Raw genomic sequence first — 22871 nt, 5'->3', positions numbered from 1 at the left:
AGTTGAGCTGAGGCTCAAGTGGTGAGCACTTGCCTTGAGCACAAGAGCTCAGAGACAGAGTCCAGGCCCTCATCTCAGTCCCCAGAATCAGCTCAGCTTCCACATACAAATTTTATTTCAAGGATATTTTTGTCCTCTTGCTATTAAAATCTATGAATTACTCAGGGCCAGGGATATCTGTAAATTCTACCATGTTCAGGGTTCTTCTGAGGGCTATCTTGAGTTTCATGCTCCGTGATGATTAGTTTGGTTAAAAGACTGATAACAATGCCTTTTTTAAAAAAAATTTATTGTCAGATAATGTATAGAGGGATTACAGTTACATTTGTCAGGTAATAGGTGGGTTACTTCTTACACATTGATACCCCTTCTCATGTTTTGTCCCCGTTTCCCTGCCCCTACTCTCCCCCAATCATCTTGCTTTCCCCCTTTCCTTTCCTATTTCAAATAATCAAATAAACATATATACAATATACCAGGTAACAAAGAGAAGAGAAATAACATAGTACATTAAGAACAACAGTCACACCTTATATGGCTCTTGTTTCTATATCTTGGAGGTCCTTTCATTAAGCCTCATCCTATATGGCCTTATGTATCTAGGTTTTGAGCTATTCTAATCCTCTGCTAGGAGAGTCCAATGTTTGTACTAATTATTACAAATGAAGGAAACCATTCAGCCTATGGTCCTTTGGGTCTGGCTTACTTCACTTAATATGATTTTTTTCCAAGTCTTTCCATTTCCTTACAAATGGGGTGATGACAACAATGCCTTTTAGGAGACATAATTTCTTGAATAATTTTGGTTCTCTGCTATGGAAATTTAGACCTACTAAAAGATAAGCTCTTGAGGTCACAGGGTTTATGGGTGTTTTGTTTGTTTGTTTTTTGTTTGTCAGTCCTGGGGCAGCTGGGGATTGGGCTCCAGGCCTGGGCTCTGTTCCTGAGCTTTGTTCAGGGCTAGCACTTAACCACTTTGAGTCAAAGCTCCACTTCTGGTTTTGGAGTGGTTAATTGGAGATCTAGGGACTTTTCTGCCTGGGCTGGCTTTGAACCATGATCTTCAGATCTTAGCTTCCTGCATAGCTAGGATTACAGGCATGATCCACTAGTGCCTGCATTTGGGTTTGTTTTTGTTGTTGCTGTTGTTGTCCTTTAAAGTGTTTTATATAACTTGTATAGCTCAAGCACCTAAGGTACTTGGCACTTAAATGGGTCCTTAATAAATTCTTTGGGTTGAATGAATGAACAATAGGAATGCTCTCAATATCTTTAGGTCAATTATAAGCAGATTAAATACTAAAATAAAAGGTCTCTTTAAGGAAATAGTTTGGTTCCAAAGCCATGGGCATTGAATGTATCTTTGACTTTCTTTATAAAAATGTTTATTCAGATTGGATGTTATTTAAATACCATGTTGTTACTGAACATAGTGGTGTGTGTGCCTCAGACTCCAGAGGCTCAGACAGGAAGACTGTGAGTTTGAGGTTGTCTGGGCTACATCAAAATCTTGTTAAAATAAAATCAAAACAGGTTATTTGCCCCAAATATTCTACTGCAGTGGTGTGTCAGTTACTTCTTCCATGGACAATGAAATAGAGTAGACAATGTGTAAGACAGCTACAAAGTTCTTTTGCAAGCCAGAAATCCAGATACAGCAGGACTATGGGCCAGCCTACATTCAAAGGCCTCAAGCCAGAAAAGTAGAATCCACATGGGTGCTGGTGTAAATCCTAGAGTCCAAAGGCTGGAGAGCCTATAGTTCTGACAATCAAGGCAACAGGAAGAAAAATGTGTACCCTAGTTTTCAAAGTCCCCGCCTTACACCAACCAAAAAGGGCTAGAAGTAGAGTCCGTTATCAGACCAGGAAATTGGACAAGCAGTCCCATAAGTTTCTTTCATGCTTTCAAATACTTAAGATCCTAAGGCAAGCACCTAGACCAGATGAACTATTTCAAAAGTATTAAGGAACATTTTCTGTAAAACGTTAACTTTTTTAAAGTAATAGTGTTCAAACTTACTTTATTAACAATTCATGTCCTAATAGAAAATCCTCAAGTACAAGCACATTTGCTTTGTTTAAAAATAAATTTATTTTATTTCATGATAACATTGACAGTCTACACAGACTATCATTTGTATATGAAAACAATTACAAAACACTTCATGAAAAATTGCAGATGTCTGGAAAATTCTTTCTTCATACCAGAATTGTAAGACACACCATTAAAATGTCAAAGCCAGTACAAAATCCCCAAGCCTGAATTGGCAGAAGAGATTTTTATTGGTCAGCTAACTTCAAGAAAGAAAAAACAAAAAAAATAGCATTATTTTATGTTTTTAAATAATCTAATGAACATTTTTTCCCACAGACCTTTTAGTATCAAGGAAGACATGGGAAATAGAAAAGACAAGAATGAGTTAAAGGAGACTTGAAAACAAAGCATATACAACAGGAATAATTTATTAGTAATCCTGTTACATAGAGGTCCTCAATAAATGAACATCAAGTCAGAACAAAACTGATCTGGAAAACTGTCAGATTTTTAACTTGGCTCTGAACTGATAAATGAGCAAATTTTGTACTATTAGAAACACCCTTCACCCCAGTTTCATTCTAAATAAATGAAGATATTACAATTTCATTTTTCTATCTGAATTTCCTGTTTCACTGTGACTATGGATTTGTCACTGTAAAGAATTTACAGATCTTTTGGGGAAGGAGCTGTTTGGCTGGCAGGCACAATGTGCAGACACTTGGTTTTGTAAGTGTGTCACCTAATTCATGTTAACAAATTCCATATTCTGTGGAATATTGACTAAATGTCAATTTTCAGATTTAATACAGTCCTTACTAAACTCACTGCATAGTTGATAAGAGTAGTTAGCAAAATGGTTCACGTAACAGATATGATGGCCATCATTTTGCTGCATCAAAATTAACCTGAGAGAACCATGTCTGCTGGTGTTGCTTTAAGGTCAAATGGATGAGGGTATGGTCATTACCACTGCGGGCCTGGGGCTGCAGTGCTGTCACTGCCCTTCACGGCCTTTTCCAAAGCCATTGTTTATATTTTATTGAGCATAAATACTTACCCAGGGCTTGAAGAATGTCAAGTATTTACTTTTCCATCTTTATTCATTACCAGAGCTCTGGGGCAAATCTGTTTGTGTTAGGTATAAGATATCATTTGTGTCATTGAAACTTCACTAGGGAGCAAAAACACAATGAAAGTCAACTCCACAGAACACACAGCAGTATCAACTCTGGCATGGCCTTTGTATTCTGTGTTTCTGCAGAAAAAATGTCCTTGTGCATCTCAAAATCCTAGAAAACACAGTTCTCTAGAAAAATCTCAGATTTTATTGCTGAGTTAAGTTGCACAAACAAGGAGCTTATAAAAATGAGCACCATTTTTTCAATGTGGGCAAATATTGGTCCTATCATTTCCTAATTCTGTTAAGCTAAGTTAGAATGCCTAAATTCTTTGGACTTCTTTTCCTATGTGGGAAATAGGAATTGAACAAAATGATAAATTTCAAATTCAGTACATGGTAAATATGTGAACATGGTAGCTTTATTACTGATTCAATCCTTAAGCTCTAAATCCCTTTCCACTTTTAAAATTTGACAAGTAATCCTGGTGATACAATTTCAGAGGAAGTTTGCTGGGATGTCCCTTCTTTTTACTGCCACCTGTACATGTACTTTTTACCCATTACTAGACTATAATAAAATAATAAACAATACAAATGAAGATTACAAATAAAATACAAAAGTAAAATACATATTTAAAATTCATTTTTTTTACTGGGCCAGCAGTTTGGCCTAGTGGTAGAGTGCTTGCCTAGCATGCACGAAGACCCCAGTTCGATTCCTCAGTACCACATGCATAGAAAAAGCCAGAAAGGGTGCTGTAGAGCTCTAGCCTTGAGAAAGCACAAGGATAATGCTCAAACACTGGGACTGGCCAAAAAAAACCCAAAACAATTTTTACTAGCTGTTTTCCTGAGGCATGTTCTGTCCATTTTCAAATGAGTAAGGCACACTTTGTAGCTTGCCACTGGCCTGAAGGTCCCTTAATAGCCTGAAAGAATGAAGGAAATAAAAGAAATTTAAAAGCAATGTACTATGCAATAAAGAGAATAATATTAATAATCACAAATCCAGAACCAGTATTTCTATTTTGGGGTGATTGTTGTTGTCCTTCTTATAAACTAGGACAATATTATTATTAGTTAACAGGCATCTCCTGCATTAAGGTGTTACTGGGATGTTTGGGAAAAGTAGAGAGTTTTGTAGTTTCTTGAGTGTTTTTATTTCTTTATTGGTTTTGTTCAGGGGGGAGGGTTTTGAGGATTTTGAGGTTTAGATCCTGTGCTGGCTTTGAACTCATGATCTTCCTGCTTCAATCTCCTGCATGCTGAGATTACAAGTGTTTATCACCATGCTCAGCCAAGGTAGACTACACATAGAGAAAGCTATTTTTCATGGTGAATGTAAAGAAGTTAAGTGTGAGGCCTGACCACAGTGTCCTCTCTCATCTAGAAGAACTGGCCAAGGACAAAACTACTTCTCTGAATAGGGAAAAGCAGGAAAGAACTCTTCTGTTTCCTGTCACTGTGAAATCCACCTCACCTATGGGCCACGGTTCTCATGAACCCATGTGTCACCTCACTTTCAGCCCATTTAAGTTCTGTCTATCTACAACCAAATCCATCCTGCCTGATTCTGTTGGACCATTCTGTGTGCCCTGTTGTAGACTTGTCTCCAGGGGCCCCCACTACTTTCCATCCTGGGTACTCCATTGTCTGTTTCTGCCTGGGTTTAGCTAGTAAGAAGCATGTCCTGGAGATGTGAAGGTGGAAAAGGATTGGTTTTGTTTGTGTTTTCTACAGTCTTTCTTCCCCCATACACATTTCAGTTCCGGACATCACTATTCCAGAAGTCGCTATTTCCACACTACCTAACGCTGCTCAGTTACAGGCGCTTCTCCAGAGCTCTTGAAAGGCTACAGTAACACTTAATCCAGGCTGATCAACACAGGAAGGGAAACAGGCCTCGACCCTTCGGAGACTCAAGGAGCCATGACATTCCTTGTATGTTCCCTAAAACCTGTCTTTATAGTCCTTTCTTCAAAGTATCTTCATTGATTCACTCTAGAGAATTTGAGAATTCTAAAGAGTGCTGATTGAGGAAACATCTTAGGAGCTTAGAATATGGGAACTGTTCAATCAATGTACCTGCCACTACAACAGCATTTTATAGCTTGTTATCTCTTCAGTGTAATGTGTCTACATTAAAATATTTCTTCATTAGTTGGGCACTAGTGGCTATAACCTGTCTGTAATCCTAGCTACTCAAGAAGCTGAGATCTGAGGATCTCAGTTCAAAGTCATCCTGGGCAAGAAAGTCCATGAAACTCTTATCTCCAATTAACCACCAAAAAGCCAGAAGTGAAGCTGTGGCTGACATAGTAAAACACTAGCCTTCAACAAAAATGTTCAGGGACGGTGACTATGTCCTGAGTTCAAGCTTGAGAACCAGCACCAAAAATACTCACCCACCACCACCAACAAAGAACCCAAAAAACAAAATATCTTCATTATATACAAATGTAGAGCAGAAAAAAATACCACAAGCACAAAGACTTAGAATGCCTCTCTGTAGTAACATGCAGAAGAAAGTATTCTTTAAGGCCTTCTGTTCTATGAAAAAGTCAATGTATTATGGATGTTTTATATTTACTTGAGATGATTAAGTTAAGTTTAAACGTAATCAATTTCCAAGAATTGATTGCTAGACATAATTAAGTTCCTCCCTGTCCCTGAAGGTCACCGAACAGCATGTACCAAATTCATCACACTTACCACTAGGCAATATGTGTCTCTTGAATGTCTTCATCTGCAGGGGTTAAATGTTTACCCGAAGTTTCCATTTCTTCTTCCTTCTTCCTTTTTCTACGATGTTTCCGAAGAGGACTTAGGAAAAAGAAGCATTAGAAATTAACGTTGGCCTGGGCGCTCATAAAAATCTAAAATTATTAAATAAGAGAACTTGTGATCTATCTCATTTCTGGACTATTAAAAAGTTTCCCTTTTTTGGAATATTTTTGCCTCCCCTTTTAACTCATCTCCTTTTCTAGACTCAAATGTGAGGGTTGGAAGTGGTCTACATAGCAAACATGTACCTCTTGATTTTGATTGGAGATTATTGAGCTCCAGAAATATTTCCAAGGAAAATTATTTTATAAACTAGCCCTTAACATCAAAAGAAGTCAAGGAAAGGATGATGGTCACCTTTTGATATGTTAATTGAATTTCTAGGCACATTAATGAAGAAACTGATTAGCTTTTCTGGACTACAGTCCAATTTCCTAAAAGTTCAAAATTAATGTAATAAAATGAGTCATTTCCCAGCCCTACCTCAATCCTGGCATTATAAATATTCCTTTCTACCATAAACTACGTAAATCCATAAACGTTTTTCAATTTTATAGCATGAAAGAATCCTATAGATCATCTGGCTTAATATCTTTGTTTTACAGAAAATACCATTGAAGGACAAGGACTATAAGAAATTTGTCCAAAGACTCTAAGTAGATGACAGAGCTGGGAAGAATAAAAGAATCAAAGACTGTCTATGCTAGTGTTTTTCTCCCATAAATATTGTGAAAAAGGAAATACCACTTTTTTGGTGTGGACTATAGCACAGAAATAGATACAACACTGTTTTGAAAGTTTGACTAAGTCATTCAAGACAAAACAAGAAGACAACACTTTAACAAAATGCCTTTCAACCTGCCAGGTAGTAATTTAACCATGATTTAAAAATGGTATGTTTCACAAGAAGCTAACTTAATTAAGAATTGCCCTGAGTCTCCTGTTTCAAAAAGAAAATAAAATACTTTTTAATCCCTAAGTGTGGTACCTAACTAAAACATAGGGAAAACTGTGTAATCATAATTTGCCTACAGGATAAATTACTTGAATGTAGTCAGAAAAAAGAAGTCATTGTTCCTATATTTTAATTTTCTTCTGCCCTTGCACAATTTTAGAAAAAGGAAATCTTCAGTAACTACTAAAACAACACAAGATATACCTGCTTTTAGTATTGAATAACTGGCATTTCTAAATAAAAGGTTTAGACAAACTTTGTTGAAAGTTCTAATAATGATTTCCAAATAAAACGATTTTAAAAATCGTGCATTGTGTTTCATTGCAAGCAAGTACTTCCATATCAGTGATGGTAAATCTTCAAAGGTGAATTTTTCTCAATTGAAGCAAAAGACAAAGACAAGGCAGGAAACAGGGGAAAAGAAGAGAAGGAAAGAACAAGGAACAAGATACAGATTCTCGGGTTTATTTAAAATGAAGTTTAAGAATACTTACTGGCAGCATGTGCAGACACCAATGACCAAAATGATGAAAATAACCATAACTGCTATCAAACAAATCACCAAAATCTGTCCTCTGTCTCCTCTGAGATAAAACAGGTCAAGACGTTCACACCTTGCCCCGGTGTAGCCTTCATCACAGCTTCAAAAACAAAACAAGAAGGCAAGCGCATAGATGAACAAAGCCTCACTTTGTAAAGAAATCAACTTCATTTTCATGATTTGAATCAAGAACACAGCTCGCTTATTTGGAAACTAGGCAAGCTTTCCTTGTTATGTTCATAGTAACTTCTCTGTCTTTGCTTGGCTGAAAACATATCCATCACTCAAGATTATCATTAACATGTCTCACACAAATAAATAAAGATGATGGCAATTTACTACCATTTGTTTTAAATTTTTAATCTCCACGTTGGGAAGAGAAGGGATGAGACATTAGTCTCTCATACCTATATCAATGTAATTTTATGGGACACTTCAACTTAGCAGATGTGCCAAATCTGCAGTCAGATCTACAAATTTGTTTAACTAAGCTGGGACATACCTGAGCCACACTAGCTAACTAATGTCTCAGAGTTTTGTAGACTACCCACACAGAATTCTCTGAGTTGTGTCAAAAGTGAAAAAGATACATACCAATTTGTCTGAGGACATCTGAACCACTGTTATCTGTTGTAATATCAGCATCTTTGCATTAATAAGTTATTTTCCCTATTCTCAGGCACATTCGAACACAAAGAGATACCAACCAGGCAGAATTATGTAAATGTCAAAAAAGATGAATTCTTCATCTTGAATACATTTCTATGTAGCTTCATTTGTTTTGAAGAATGAATTTATTGCTAGGCTGTTGTGTAGCTCAATTTGACCAGACGGCTGAAGTAGTTAATTGTCACAAGCCTTTTTTTTCTCTCTTAATACTAATATCGAGACAGATATAATGCTTCAGAAGAACAAACAAAAATAAGCTTAGAACTATCTCAATTGAGAACAAACTGCAATTCCAGCAAAGGAGAAAGCCATCTAATATCATGTATTGCCATAGGACCCAGGATAAATGAGAGAGAACTGCTTCCTGCAAGATAGTTAGACATCATCATTTCAAGGTCAAAATACAGAAACAGAGTTTAGAAATACTTTGAAATGTCAGAAATGTGTGGCACATAGCATTGGTACTTTGGGGGAAATCATTTTTAATTGTACGCAAGAGGAAGATTTTTTTAATAGTTGTTTCAAGAAAGTAATGAAATCTTTTTATCATAATTAATAGAAGGGTTACATTTTATTCAACAGACAGAAGGTGCATTCTTAACAATCATTGCTACCCCTTCTCATGTTTTTGTCCCCATTTTCCTCCCCTACCCCCTCCCCTCATCTTGTTTTCCCCCTTTCCCTATCCTATTTCAAATGAAAGTAATGAAATATTAAGAATGCATATAGTCTCTTTCAATTAGCTTAAATATGTCTTTAACAAATTTACTAAATATGGCAGTTTAGAACAATTGTTGTATCCATAAAAAACACATAGCCAATTGTGGCTGCTTTTTTTTATTTTGAAAGTGTTTTTCTAATTATGAGCTCTGGATTCAGTGGCTGAGCTATGCTTTAATTATATTTCTCAGAAAGAAGTCAACACATCCTGTAAGTTGAAACCCAAATTTAGTCATACTGGAAGGTCAAATCTTGACACAGTTATAATAGTTTTCATATTATTTCATGTTTCCACAAATAATAGCATATCAGCGGCTTGAGATTTTTCAGTGAGTATATTTCCCATATGGAAGAAAACAAGACAACAGAAGCAAAATCCTAGTGTGGTCATTAGATGGTAACTAAATGTTTATTTTAACATCTTATAAAACAAAATTGAAACTAAGTTCTCCTCATGATGATTCAGTCATATTTTAATATTGATGTTTAACTTGTAGCTGAAAACAAATAAATTTTCAATTAAAAAGAAAGATTTTCAGGACTCATGAGAGAATGCAAAATCAGGCTTTGAGATCCCTGTTCTGAAATTATCACCAGACACCATTTTAAGAGATATCTAATTACTGATTCTATCATGACCCTATCTTACCCTTTGAGGCAGGCAGTAGCGTTAACGCTGTTTTTCAGGTGAAGGAAGAAAGGTTCTGAGAGTAAGCCTAGGAGTCAATCACAGTCAAGTCTCACTCCCAAGTTCATCCACTAGCCAGTAACTAAGTGAACTTTCACGCATTAATGTCAACTGTGTATCTGGGAAAAGATTATCCAGATGCTGAGGATCTAAATTCTAAGAACATTTAATAAGGGATTTGAATTATTTGAAGTGTACTTTGGTTTTGTGTGTAAAAGCAAGGATCCTAAACTATATGATTTGAAGGAAAATGAGGCATTTATGGTATTCCAAGATTGATATATCACTGGCACAAAATGGTTTTGGTTGATTTCATGCTGCACCAAGTCACCTAATAAGTCAGTCCTGCTTGATAATATTTGCCACTCATCTTGGTAATATAATCATAGAACACTTATTTTGATCTGGATACTTGGCAAAGTGATTCTTATATTCATTATTTTCCCTAAGCTTCAATATTTGTAAAAACAAAAACAAAAACAAAAACTTGACTAATGATTAACACTGCTTGTAATGTGTGAAGATAAAAATTTCACCTGAAAAGAAAAATTTAAAAACAGGAGTGGGGGAGGTAGGAGTTCAGCCTAGTGGTAGAGTGCTTGCCTAGCACGCAGGAAGACCGGGCTTTAATTCCTTGGTACCACATCCATAGAAAAAAAGCTGAAATGGTGCTGAGGCTCAAGTGATAGAGCTCTAGCCTTGAGAATGTTCAAGGACAGTGCTCAGGCCCTGAGCTCAAGCCCAGGACTGGCAATCAATCAATCAATAAATAAACAAACAAACAAATATTTCACCTTAGGTCAATCTGATTTTAAAATCTGAACCTTTACTCCTGTTCTCTGCTACCTGCTATGGGTTCTTTGTCATTCTTCTATTAAGAATGTATTTCCTATTCAAATAAAGGCTTTGGGTTTTTAAATCACATACAGCAATAGATAGATGGACCATGACAAAGCATTTATTCATTTATTCAGTCGTTTCTTCACAGTCGTTAGATTTTTTGGATTCTGTGCTCACAAAAGTGAACAAGCCAGGAAACCTGCCCCAGAAAATCTCACAGCCACAGGAGGAACAGACAAAGAGACAGATAGCCAGTCACTAGTATTTATTTAAGAGCTTTTATTGGAGTGTGGCTAGGATTTGGAGAGATGACACATACCTCAAACAGGGTGTGTTTCTGGAAAGGAACAAGTGAAGGATGCTTCAGTTGTTCCTTCAGTAAAAATAAGCTCCTCAGGTTCTGAGAGGCATTTACATAACAACTATGAAAAGGACTATAAGGTTTTATTGGAATAGTTGGAAATATGTTGAGGCAAAAAAGTTAAGCCAGACTCAGAGGTGCTAAGGAATCCAGGGAAATGAGTTCCACTTCAAAGGAAATGGGACAAGCTGTGTCTTGGAGACAGGTGGCTTACACACTGTGGTTTTGGTTTTAGCAAGCAGCAGCAGTATTAAAGAACAATAAATCTGTGGCTACAGGCCAGCTAGAAAGATGTGCTGAGTTAAAGGGCATTAATATCGTTAAACTGAACTCAGGCCTCCAAGCCAGTAAATGCTTCGTTTTTTGAAAAAAATCAGCTCTATCCTACTTCACACACATACACGTGTGCGCACGCGTTCACACACACACACACACACACACACACACACACACACTTTGTCTTTTTATCCTCTACGCATCATGCATGAATGTTCATTTTATTTTTAAATTTTTTCATATTTTGTAAGCATTTTTCACATTTGTAAGAGCTATTGTGATTTCCATATATGTATATTTTTTCTCTTTAAGGAATTTAGTTCTACTTACATTTTGGCAAGTTCTGTGACCTTCAAAGTTTCCAGAAAACAGTTTAGAAAACTGTTCTGAGATACTTAGAGAAAAACAAATGAATTATGAATACATACTGGAGAAACTGCAGAAGAGCATTAATGCTTTGTGAACTTCAAATCAAATAGTACATAAAGAATGACATGATTTTCTTTATTAGGAAAGGTCCCTAAAAGCATTCTACAGGGGCATCTCTTTAGAAAAATATTTAAAACAAACAAAAAATGTATCGTATGCCTGAATAAAATTAAACATAGACTTATAATCTACTAAGAGAATTTTTCTCTGAGCTGCCTACTGCTCTCGACAGATTATTTATAAACAGAACGTACTCCTTTGCACTTAACTGACACCTGCACAAAGAAGTTTTTTAATTTGGCATATTAGCTAGGACCCGCCTCACACATGCCAGAAGAAATGTGTTTCTATTTGAACCACCTAGGAGATTATTGAGCTAAAAAGCATTTTAGCACTGGGTAGGATCTGTTTTGCTTATACAAGGCCACAGAGAGCACTGCCCAGCTTGGAAGTGGAGCTACACTGACACACACTCCTATTTCAGGCAGAAAGTGTACGTCAGTTTCTCCATAAGTAGCTGCTAAGCTGAGCAGGCCCTAAACAAATGGCCTAGGGCAAGACCAAGGCACTACATTGGGACAGATGGTATGGTTAACTCAGACTTTCCAGCTGTCAAGCTCCAGGCGGGCACAGTTCTCACTGGCTCAGGGTGTTCCACTTACATGCAGGAGGGTGTCTGCTCTGTCACCACAAAGCGACATCTGCCTTTGATGCAGTAATGCTTGTATTGCTTGGGGCACCGAGAGAAGTGGCCTTTCCGCCTAATTTGTGTGGTAGTTGCTGTAAAGAAAAGGAGGAAAAATTCACAATCTATCAACTGCTTTAAATGCTTATGTGTATATCAAATCCCATTCTTATGGCACTGCCCATTTCCCTGTAGACTATATTCCAATAGATTTCAATCTCGCATATCCATTTGTCTCCATACTAGGGTCAGAGTTAGACTTTTGAAAATCCTAACTAGCACTATAGAGGGAGAAATAATGGGAATGTATCATATTAGAGCTAGGATTCATGGCCAACCTACCTCTTAGAAATAGGTGTCATTTAATGGGTAAATTATAAGAATATTGGTCCAGGCACCAGTGGCTCATGCCTGTAATCCTAGCAACTTGGGAGATAGAGATCTGAGGATCATGGTTCAAAGCCAGCCTCAAGAGAAAAGTCCCTATGAGACTCTTATCAACAATTAATAATTCAAAAATTAGAAGTGGAGTTGTGGCTGAAAGTGGTATAATGCCAGCCTTGAGCAGAAAGAGTTCAGGGGCAGGACCCAGGCTCTGAGTTTAAGCCCCATGGTGAACAAAAATCAAATCAAATCAAATAAAGAATGTTGAAGAAGGCTTTTTTTTCTACATGAATGTGACCAGAACCATGCTAGGGAAAGCAGTTAATTGTTTGGGATCTGGGATTTGATTTCATTTCTGTTGATGCTATGGTTATTTTTTTCTACCTTTCAGTTCTCATGTTTTTAATTAGCATCAATTAGTTGAACAAAGTTGTTTCATTCTATATGCACATGATATACCATGATCAGACTCATCTCCTAAATCACTCTCCCTCATGCTCTTACCCACTTCCCACACCAATCTCAACAGTCCTCATTGGTCTATTTTCACACATGTGCATAAAGTATTTTGACCATATTCACCTTTCTTCATCCTCTCCGTTCACCTGACTCCATTTCTAGTACCCACAGTCCAGCTGAGTTTTATATTCCTGTCATTCCATTTTTTCAAGTTAAGAAAATTATATAGCAATTATTGAGTTCCAGATGCCAGTCCACTTACTTTTTTACTTTATCTTATTTGTATAAATTGTACAAATGTTTTATTATGCTATTCAGAGTATGTATGCCCTACTCTAATTTATTCACCTCTATTTAGTGCTCATAACAAGCTTGTAAGCTGAACACCATTAGAGTTTCCATGAGGAAAAGACAATACAAGAGATCAAGTCACTGTCCAAGATAGTTTTCCTTCAGAGCCCATCATCATGCCCTGGCACTCTTTCCAGCTAGCTGTTGGGCAGCTATCTCCCATCTATTTTCAGCCTGGTGAACCCAGAAGTCAGACCTGCCCCTTGTGGGCTTCAGCTTTTCATTATGCCTGGGGATGCTTCCTCTGAAGGAGGAGGAAAACATGGACAGCATTATGCCCTAGATCTCAATCCTGAACTGAATTCCTTGTCTTACTCTTTCAGGCTTTTGTTTGTCAACTATAGATAGTAATACATAACCATTTTCACAAATAATAGTTTAATAAATAAAGGCATCGAAATAACTATCTCATTTGTTTATTCACAACTGATGGATACCTACATCCAAAGAAAACAACTAATAAACAGCTCCAATCAATGGTTAAAATTTCTGCAGAATTTCTCAGAATAATCACCTGTGGAGCCAGACAGCCCAGACAGTATTCACATTAGGAGAGCATTTCACACTGAGTTTGAAATGACATCTAATCTCCCAAATGACAGTATTAATAGAAACGATTTATTTTATTAATAGAAATGACTGCTTAACTTCTCAATGCTATGAGTTGGGAACATAAAATTGCAGGATACCAGAGAGGGGCATTCAAAACAATTATTCACATGCTGCTTTCATACAACAGATTTCTGTGATGATAGTATAGTCATCCTTCAGTACCCAAAGCAAGTTGCTCCCAGGATCCCTTGCAAATATCAATGCCCAAGTGTCATCAAGTTTCTTCTAAAATAGTGTTATAGTTATGTATCGATGTACACATCCTGTCATATGCTTCAAAGAATCTCTAGATAACTCCTACCCCTAGCACAATGTGAATACTATGTAAATAGTTGCTATACTGTATTGCTAAAAAATTAAGAAAATATTCTATCATTAGTACAAACACATTTGTGGAGTAGTTTTGACCCTCAATTTGGATGAATCCATTGATACATCGTCATAGATAGAGGGCCACTATATGAGTTTCAGGGCATGGCAGAATGTTGCTGAGAAACCGGCGTGGTGTTGATTGTTGACTTTCTCTCTTCCCAGGCTGACTGCTTGTGCATGACTGCCAGATACTTGCTTCTGTGCATGCCAGTCAGTGGGATTCATCAAAAGTTCTGAAGTCTCTCCTAGAAATAACTGCACAGTATATCAAGGTATATTTTGACAAATGATTTGATTAATCAACTTCCAATTGGTTCTGTGTTTTCTTACCCTTTAAGAGGCACAGACAAGATTTAAGAGATTTTCTAACCCCTTAAGACATCTGAAAAGAGTGAACATGTCTATGACTATAGACTCAAATACACCAAATAAATAAATGATACTCTACCCATCTATTTTAATTGGTGCAACAGAACAAACTACAAACAATAATAAGCAATCAACCAGTAAAAAAAACAACCATAGTAGCCATATAAACAATTTCAGTACACTGGGAAGTAGAAAGAACAGAGTTAGAAGGAAGGAACTTACTATTTAATTTTTAGTTCTGATCTTCACTAAGCTGTGTGAGCCTGGACAAGATTAAGTGAGTTGCCTGAGCTTCAGTTTCCTCATCTGTAAATTGAAGAGGAGAACATCTCCCTAAATGGGTTGTTTGGAGATGCAAATTAAAAATTAAAGTTGGAAGTTCCTAGCAGAATCACTAAGTAAAGTCCTCAGGAAGCTTTCTTGATCTACAACTGTGAAGGTCTTATACGCATCTAAATACCTATGTCATCAAAAAAAATTCCTTATAAAAATGTAGGTTTTAGGGGCAATAAGAAAATTCTTTAAGGATGGAGAACTCCAGAAGCAACAGCACATAATCAGGACTAATGCAAAAAGTATGTGTGGGTGTAGGGCGGATTTAACTGAAGTGAGAGAGTAGTAAAGGGTCTCTGCTAATGACTGCTATGTTTGAAGTAAGAGACCATAGATGTTACTAGGCTGAAGTAACATACAGAATGGAAGAGAACTGAAGATGATGGGCCTAACCAATGAAATTAAATCATATGATATGCTTTGAACTGCAAGACATTCTGTCAGTGCATGAAATAGAATAGTACAGATTGGATTACAGTAGGAAGTTGGTAGGCATTAGGAGAAACCAGGGAGATCTGAAATTGAATATTAGTAAGATTTGGGCCTGGCCTAGGGAATGAAAGGCAGAGAGATGAATTCAAGAAGCAGCAAGACTTAATGGAAAATCTAGCATGCTACAGAAAGCCTTTCTTGTTTTGCAATGCATGCTTCACGCTAAATAGTATCCATTCAGCTTTGCATTCTCACCTTTGCTAACGCCCTCTAAACTCACTTTTAACAAACACTACAGAGATTGTAATTCCCAAAGGCAAATTAACCAGCAGCTGCTGGTTGCAATGATTTGATCAGTTCTGGCCCATCCAAGCAGAGTATATCTATGCCAGCAAAATAGCTGCCAGGCCCTGTTTTGATCTCTAAAAGAACTGGCTTTGCCAAAGAAAAATGTTCTTAAATATTCTAAGCATTATTTGGATTTAAAAACCTTTTAATGCCACCAGAAAGAAAAGGTCCAGTGATTTCTCTATGAAACTTTCAAATTCAAAAGAAAAATAAATCATACATACTGACATCTGAAACAAAACAGCTAGATGGGAATCATTTCTTCTCTTTACTAGACATGAGAAAACTCAAGCATTCTCCTTTGCAAACTGCACATAAAATTCAAGTTGCTTCCTATCAAGCACTCACTGAAATTATGGTTTCTCAAAATGGAGCTAATGTGAGGGTAATATTTTCTACCTCTCCTGTCTGGGAAGAGGGCAAAATCTAACCTCCTATTCCAAATAAATGTATTGAGAAAAAAGAAAAGTTAATCACATATTATTCCCAACCATTGTGTTCTCTCAAAAAGTGAAAGACATGGTCTTAAGCTTCTAAATTTTCAAGAAAACAATTACCAGCAGTAAGAGACAGTCCACCAGAGGAGAAACAATGTTCCAGAGTTTCACAAGGGAAGAAGAATTATATCCAGAATAGAGCTCCAAAAACTAAACAGTAAAAAAAAAACCAATAGCCCAATTAGAAAATAAACAAACTGAACAGATTGCTCTCAAAAGTATATATGGCAAGCCAGGTGCAGGGGGCTCACACCTGTAATACTAGCTACTCAGGAGGGTGAGATCTGAGGATCCTGGTTCAAAGCCAGCCTGGGTACAAAAGTCCATGAAACTCATCTCCAATTAACCACCAGAAAACCAAAAGTGGCTCCAGTGGTAGAGAGCTAGACTTGAACTAAAGAGCTCAGGGACAGAGCCCAGGACCAGAGATTAAGCCCCAGGACTGACAAAAAAAAAAGTATGGAGTTTCCTCAAGAAACTAAAAGAATTATCAAATGATCCTGTTATATCACTCATGGGCACATATTCAAAGGAATATAAATCAACACACAAGAAAGATGTACTATTTCTAATAGAGTTGTTGTAAATCACCCAGGTTACCCAATAACCAATGACTAGATAAAGAAAATATCACATAGGTAGGTAGATAGATGGGTATACAGTAGTTTAGTATTCAGCCGTAAAGGAGAATGAAAATATGGCACATGCAAGAAAATGAGTATAACTGGCGATTATCGTAGTGAGTGAGATAAGCCCATCTCTGAAATACAAATACTATGTTTTCACTTATATTCATGTGCAGGATGTAATAATAGTAATAATAATAATAATACTCCAATGCTGTGAAACAGAAAGAAAGCAGTTGTTGGGGGAATGAAAAAGAAAAGGCTAAGGAGGGGTAATAGAGAAATATTATATCTGCTTTGTCTTAACTTTCTCTCTTCCTTTCCTTTATATTTTATATATATATATATCACAATGTAGCTATCACAATGAGATACCTTTAGATAATTAATTTGTGCTAATAAATCATGAAAGACACAGTATTTTTAATACCATGTAACAAACAGGAAAATTCCCTCACTCCTGAGAGTGATAAAAGTTAATTGCTCTTCTTTCTTCCTACTTATTCTAATGCAGCACACATTCCGCAAACCAAAGCAATTCCCTGGGAATGAGAAAGGCAGAAAAAATAAACCCTAGGAAAACAACATCCGCCAGTTGGCCACAACACCATACAAACTCAAAGGTGGATGGGTGCTACAAACAATACATCTCAGTCTCCCTACTGGATACTACATTCTAAAATATTCTCTAAAAGATAAAAAAAGAAACCATTAAGGTTACTGCATGTCAGTATAGGCAAAAAATGGAGCTTGTAGAAAGTATCAGAGACTTTCAGCCTCCTGAGTAGCTAGAGTTGCAGGTATATGCCATCATTACCTGGCTGACATCACGTTGGTTTTTGTTCCCTGGTCAATTAAACAGTAGTCTGTTACCTTTCTTGTATCATATTAAGAATTAGATGATATGTAACAGATTGTCTTGGTCAAGCCAAAGTAGAAGAATAGAGAAGACAGAAAATAACTGAATTTCAGCAGTTTTCCAAAGTCAATTGGTTTGTTGATTAAAAGTGGCACAGTTTCTTCATCTTTGTGTCTATACTTCTAAATCTTAAGAAGAAAAAGATTTCATGATTCCTTTGTGACCACAACTCTTCAGAATAGATATCCTCATTAGCTCTATTTTTTTCATAAAATTCTCATTAATCTGATGATGCCTATTAAAATATACTTAATGATTTTTTGTTGGTCGTGGGACTTGAACTCTGGGACTGGGCGCTGTCCCTGAGCTCTTCAGCTCAAGGCTACCATCCTACCCCTTAGCCTGTGCATTGTCCTTGAGCTCTTCAGCTCAAGGCTACCACCCTGTCCCTTGAGACACAGCAACAACTCATCCTCTCACACACATATCTAACATGAACAGAAAGAAATACATGGAAATAAAGATGTATGCAGAAAAGAGCCTGAATACAGTTGAACTTGGAAAGGTTTGTGTTGAATGTATAGAGTTAAAGGCTTTAATGCCTTGGCTTCATAATACCATCCCACTAGGGGCTTTCCCATTTTAAGTCAAAAGAAAAAGATGAAAGTTTTACATATTTTGAAGTTATCTTGTTATGTTGCCAACTATCACCTTGAGATGGGAGAACTGGAATTCATAGTTCCCTTAGAGAAATATATAATTTGGGAAATTTATTATAATTGAGGATTCCCATTTGTCTTACATCCGAAGATAATTTCCTAGGTTTAATAGGTGAATATTTATTATTTTTAGCAGTAATAAGTATGCAGAGAACTATTAACTTAATTAATAGATCAAATAATAGAAATAATAGAACCAATTGAAGGAAAGCTGTGGCTCAAGTGGTAAAGCCTAGTCTTAAGTAAAAAAGCTAATGAACGCACTCAAGCTCAAACCCATGGACCAATTTACACCCCCCTTCTCTCTCTCTCTCTCTCTCTCTCTCTCTATCTCTCTATCTCTCTCTCCCTCTCTTTCTCTCTCCCTTTCTCTCATACATGCACACAATGTATCAATATATAGCAAAACTAGATTGTCCTCCTTAAAAGTTGTTTGAAAAGTAGTTTTGTTGAATGTTCTCAGCAAAACAAAATAAAAATAAAACAAAAATAAAATCAGAAAGCATATTTAAGGTAAGTGTGATGATATACACATCAACTCCCATCTATAAGGCAGGTGGAAATGGAAGACTTAACTTGCCATTCAAGATCAGAAGGGGGGAGTTTTCAAAACTTATTAGAAAAAAAGATAATACAGAAATAACGGCAAATATTTGTAATCTCAGCTACACAGGGCATGATGGTGGGAGAATCAAAGTCCAAGTGCAGATCTGGCAAAAACTTAAGACCCTTCCTGAAGAATGAACTGAACTATAAAGGGGCTGGAGGCATGCCTCCAACTGTCGAGTGTTTGATTAGCAAGTGCAAAAGCCCTGAATTCAAACTCTAATACTGAAAATAAGTGAAATAAAAAGCAGGGTGATGACAAAGAAAATTTTCAAACCCCATCGATCATGGGGTTAGTTAAGCATCAGGCTATAGAAAAATTTCCCAAGGGACACATGGAAAAGTCATCATCTAAGACATGTGAAACCAGATTGAAGAAAAACACAGGGTCATAAAGAGTGGTCTTACTCTCTTGACATGGGTGACAAGGCTGGAACCCCACAAGCATGACCTAACAGAGCAGCATTGCACAGACTATGCCCAGCCCTCGGCTCACCCACTGCTGGGAGGAGAAGAGGAAGACTAGCCTGGAGCTGATGAATCACATCAGACAGATTCTCTCACCATGCTCCTGGCTGGGTGACAGTGTTCCCAGGGGGCTAGGGAAAGGAGCAAGCCTGCTCTTTCCACTCCACAGAGGTTCTTCTCCATTACATCCTACATTTGGCATTGGCCTATATTTTGGGGGGGGGTATTGTTTTTCTAAAATCACAAACAACCCTGACAGAAGACTAGATAACCCAATCTAACTAGAGCAGATAGCATTCTAGACCAAGATTCAGGAAATGGTAGCCCACCAGCCAAATCAGACTTACAGCAAAGTTTTATTAAAAACTCTGTCATAAATTAACAACTTTGGGAACATGAATTCTAGTATCTCAAGGCAAAAAGTATTTAATCTTCCTTTATAAAGATACAAAGAGAACATGGGGCAGAATTAATTTAAATCAGAATATACTGGACCAACTTTCTGTGAATTCAGACCAAGATTTCATTCATCAGAATTTAAAGCATACATCTCTAAGGGCTAATGTATAGCCACTGGAATCAGAAAGACTTGAATTTGAATCTCAGATGGGCTATGTGACCATAGATAAGCTATTTAATCTTTCTAAGCTTTGTCTTTAAGTAAAATTTAAAAATAGTATGTTACTCAGAGAACTTTCATGACTGACTGAATTATTCCATGCCAAGCACTTAACATAGTACCTTCTACATTAGTCTGCACTCAGAGAACTAGCAAACATTAAAAATAGCTATCAAAGATGAAACCTTAGAAAGAACAACTTTCCAAGTTGAATGTGTTGGTTAAGCTTTACCTGCACAGTTTTCCCCAAGCACTCCACAAAGAGGGCCATTTGTTCCAGGACTTCTGGTTGAATTTTCATCTGCTACCACACAATGGAGGATGATTAAACCTTCAAATTCAAAACAGAGCCAAAAGCAAAAATTAGAGCTTCACATTTGCTCAACTTAAAATATCCACTCAACGTCATGACCCACATAGGAAAATAGCAAGCTTTTGGCATCCATTCCCAAGGATATAGGATCTAATTTGTCTTCAGTTTTCATAACTGCTAGAGGTCAAGATTTCAGTGCAAAGAATAGAATTTTCAAATCGCTGTCATTTACAGCTATTTCTCTTAAGAAAGGTCATGTTAGACAGGGACTAGTAGCACATATCTGTTATCCTAGCTACTCAGGAAGTTAAGATATGAGGATCATGGCTCAAAGCGAGCCCAGATAGGAAAGTCTGTGAGACTCTTATTTCCGATTGACCAAAAAACTGAAAGTGGAACTGTGATTCAAGTGGTAAAGAATTATTCTTGAGCAAAAAAGCTCAAGTACAGCACAAAGATGGAATGGAGGAAGGAAGGAAGGGTGATAGCATAGCTATAGCCTGTGACAGAGTCCTATCACAAGAGCAGATCAGAAAAGGGGCAAGATCTCTGTGTTGCTCAGAGGCTCACTATAAAGTGAACATTCTTCCTGGGAGATATGAATAGATATTCAAACTGTGACAATTCTTTAAGAATTTTAGACTTCTCCACTTAAGAATCTCTGTCTCAGAGAAATTGGCTTCAAATCTTACAGAGGATAAAGGACTTTTGTGCTGTAGTTAGAATGATTCAGAACACAATAAGTGATTCATGTAGATTCTGATTCTTATGAATGACATGTGAAAAGTCATTATGAGATCATTAGGAAAATGTGGCACTGATTAGTCCTAAGATGTCATAAAAATCAATATAAATATCTAAATGCATACTAATGACATTTTCATTTTCATCAAAGAAGCCTATGAAGCATATATATAAATGAATAAAACAGTGTATCTGATACTAGATTTATATTTATTATTTGTAGTAGTAATAGGTACACAGAGAACTATTATCTAATAACTAATTAATCGAATAATAGAACTGATAATTAATAGATAATAGAACTAGCAATCTATTACTATTTGCAATGTTATGAATCTGACACAAGCCCTGTATACGCAGGGCAAGTGCACTTCTATTGAACTCCATCTCCCCACATCACCCCTGCCCACTTCTGTCCTTCCTGAGATATGCTTTAAAATAATCTATCATAGTAATGAAGATGCCAAGTAATGAAGAGAACGCATCGGAGAAACAAGATTGGCCACATATTAATTATGGTTGAAGATGAATGCTTTATATATAAAGGTATATTATTCTATTAAACACGTTAACAAAGAAGAGAGAAAGTAGGAGAGAAGAGAAGCCAGGAGAAAAAGAAAAAAATTTCTTGAGAATTGGCTAGTTTTGAGCTCAAAGTTGGTTTTTGCCAATGGTATATATATTCTGTATGTATTAAGGATGCAGAGCATTAAAAATGGTGCTGGCACATAATCAATGCTCAATACAAATCATTCATTATTGAACAACTGACAGGAATAACAATCTCCCAGTGGGTGCACTAAAAATTGTACATCTGGGCAAGAGTTTCTAAGCAACATATGTCCTCCAATCCAATTCAGTTCGAGGAGTTGTGAGCGTCAAGGAACATACAAGTCAATAGAACATACTTGACCCTCAAACTGCTCTGAAGATACTAAGGCAGATAATTAGCCACCCAAGAAACTATAACGCAAAGTGTTCAAAAAATAATAGCTAAATTTTTACTTATAAAAAGACTTCTTTTTATCAATCTTTAAAGGGAGTATTTTCTTAAAAGGAAAAGATATCAAATGTTGGAAAGTAAGAAGAAGAATGAAACTACATCACTGGGAATGAGTAAAATTTCACTATTTCTCTGAAAGGTAATTTAGCACAATATAGAACTTAAAAGCAAAAATAACTTGAAGGTATACAAAGCTTTATTTCTAGCAATTATATTGCATGTAATTTTTTCCTGAGGAAATAATTCAGGATATTCAAAAAGTTTAGTCACAAAGCTCTCTATATGACATAAATTACTACAAAGCTAGAAAATGCCTTCATAATTAACAATAGGACTGACTAAAACAGCACATCTTCATCAACAAAATACTACTCAATCATAAAAAGATGATCAAACATTAACAGAACAATTCAATATATTTCTAAGAAAAAGGACTATAGATCAGTAATTTAGTGTGAGAAGTGTGTATTTATATATGCGAAGCACATTTCCATTTTTTTCTTTTTTATTGTAATGTATAGAGGAATTACAGTTAGGAACATTACTTCTCACACATTGATTCCGTTTCTCATGTTTTTCCCTGTTTCCCGCCTCCACCCTCTCCCAATCATCTTGTTTCCCCCACTTCGCTTTCTTATTTCAAATAATC

The 22871-nt window shown here is 36.6% G+C and overlaps 1 protein-coding gene across 1 annotated transcript in view; it reads right to left on the bottom strand.

Moving 5' to 3' along the window:
• Positions 1 to 3561: 3561 nt before the first annotated feature.
• Btc (betacellulin) overlaps positions 3562 to 22871 on the bottom strand; it is a 39986-nt gene continuing 20676 nt past the window's right edge. The window contains exons 2-6 of the mRNA XM_090344022.1: positions 20395 to 20493; positions 12086 to 12203; positions 7394 to 7540; positions 5873 to 5983; positions 3562 to 4089 (exon numbers count right to left, since the gene is read on the bottom strand). Coding sequence (XP_090200148.1) covers positions 5875 to 5983; positions 7394 to 7540; positions 12086 to 12203; positions 20395 to 20493 — 473 coding nt within the window. The 3' untranslated portion in view covers positions 3562 to 4089; positions 5873 to 5874. The remainder of the gene's footprint in view (positions 4090 to 5872; positions 5984 to 7393; positions 7541 to 12085; positions 12204 to 20394; positions 20494 to 22871) is intronic.

This window comes from Megascapheus bottae, chromosome 13, assembly GCF_031878675.1.
Source record: "Megascapheus bottae isolate mThoBot1 chromosome 13, mThoBot2.hap1, whole genome shotgun sequence".
NCBI classification, from domain to species: domain Eukaryota; kingdom Metazoa; phylum Chordata; class Mammalia; order Rodentia; family Geomyidae; genus Megascapheus; species Megascapheus bottae.
The sequence above is the reverse complement of the archived record's forward strand: the minus strand, read 5'-3'. Positions and strand labels throughout refer to the sequence as shown.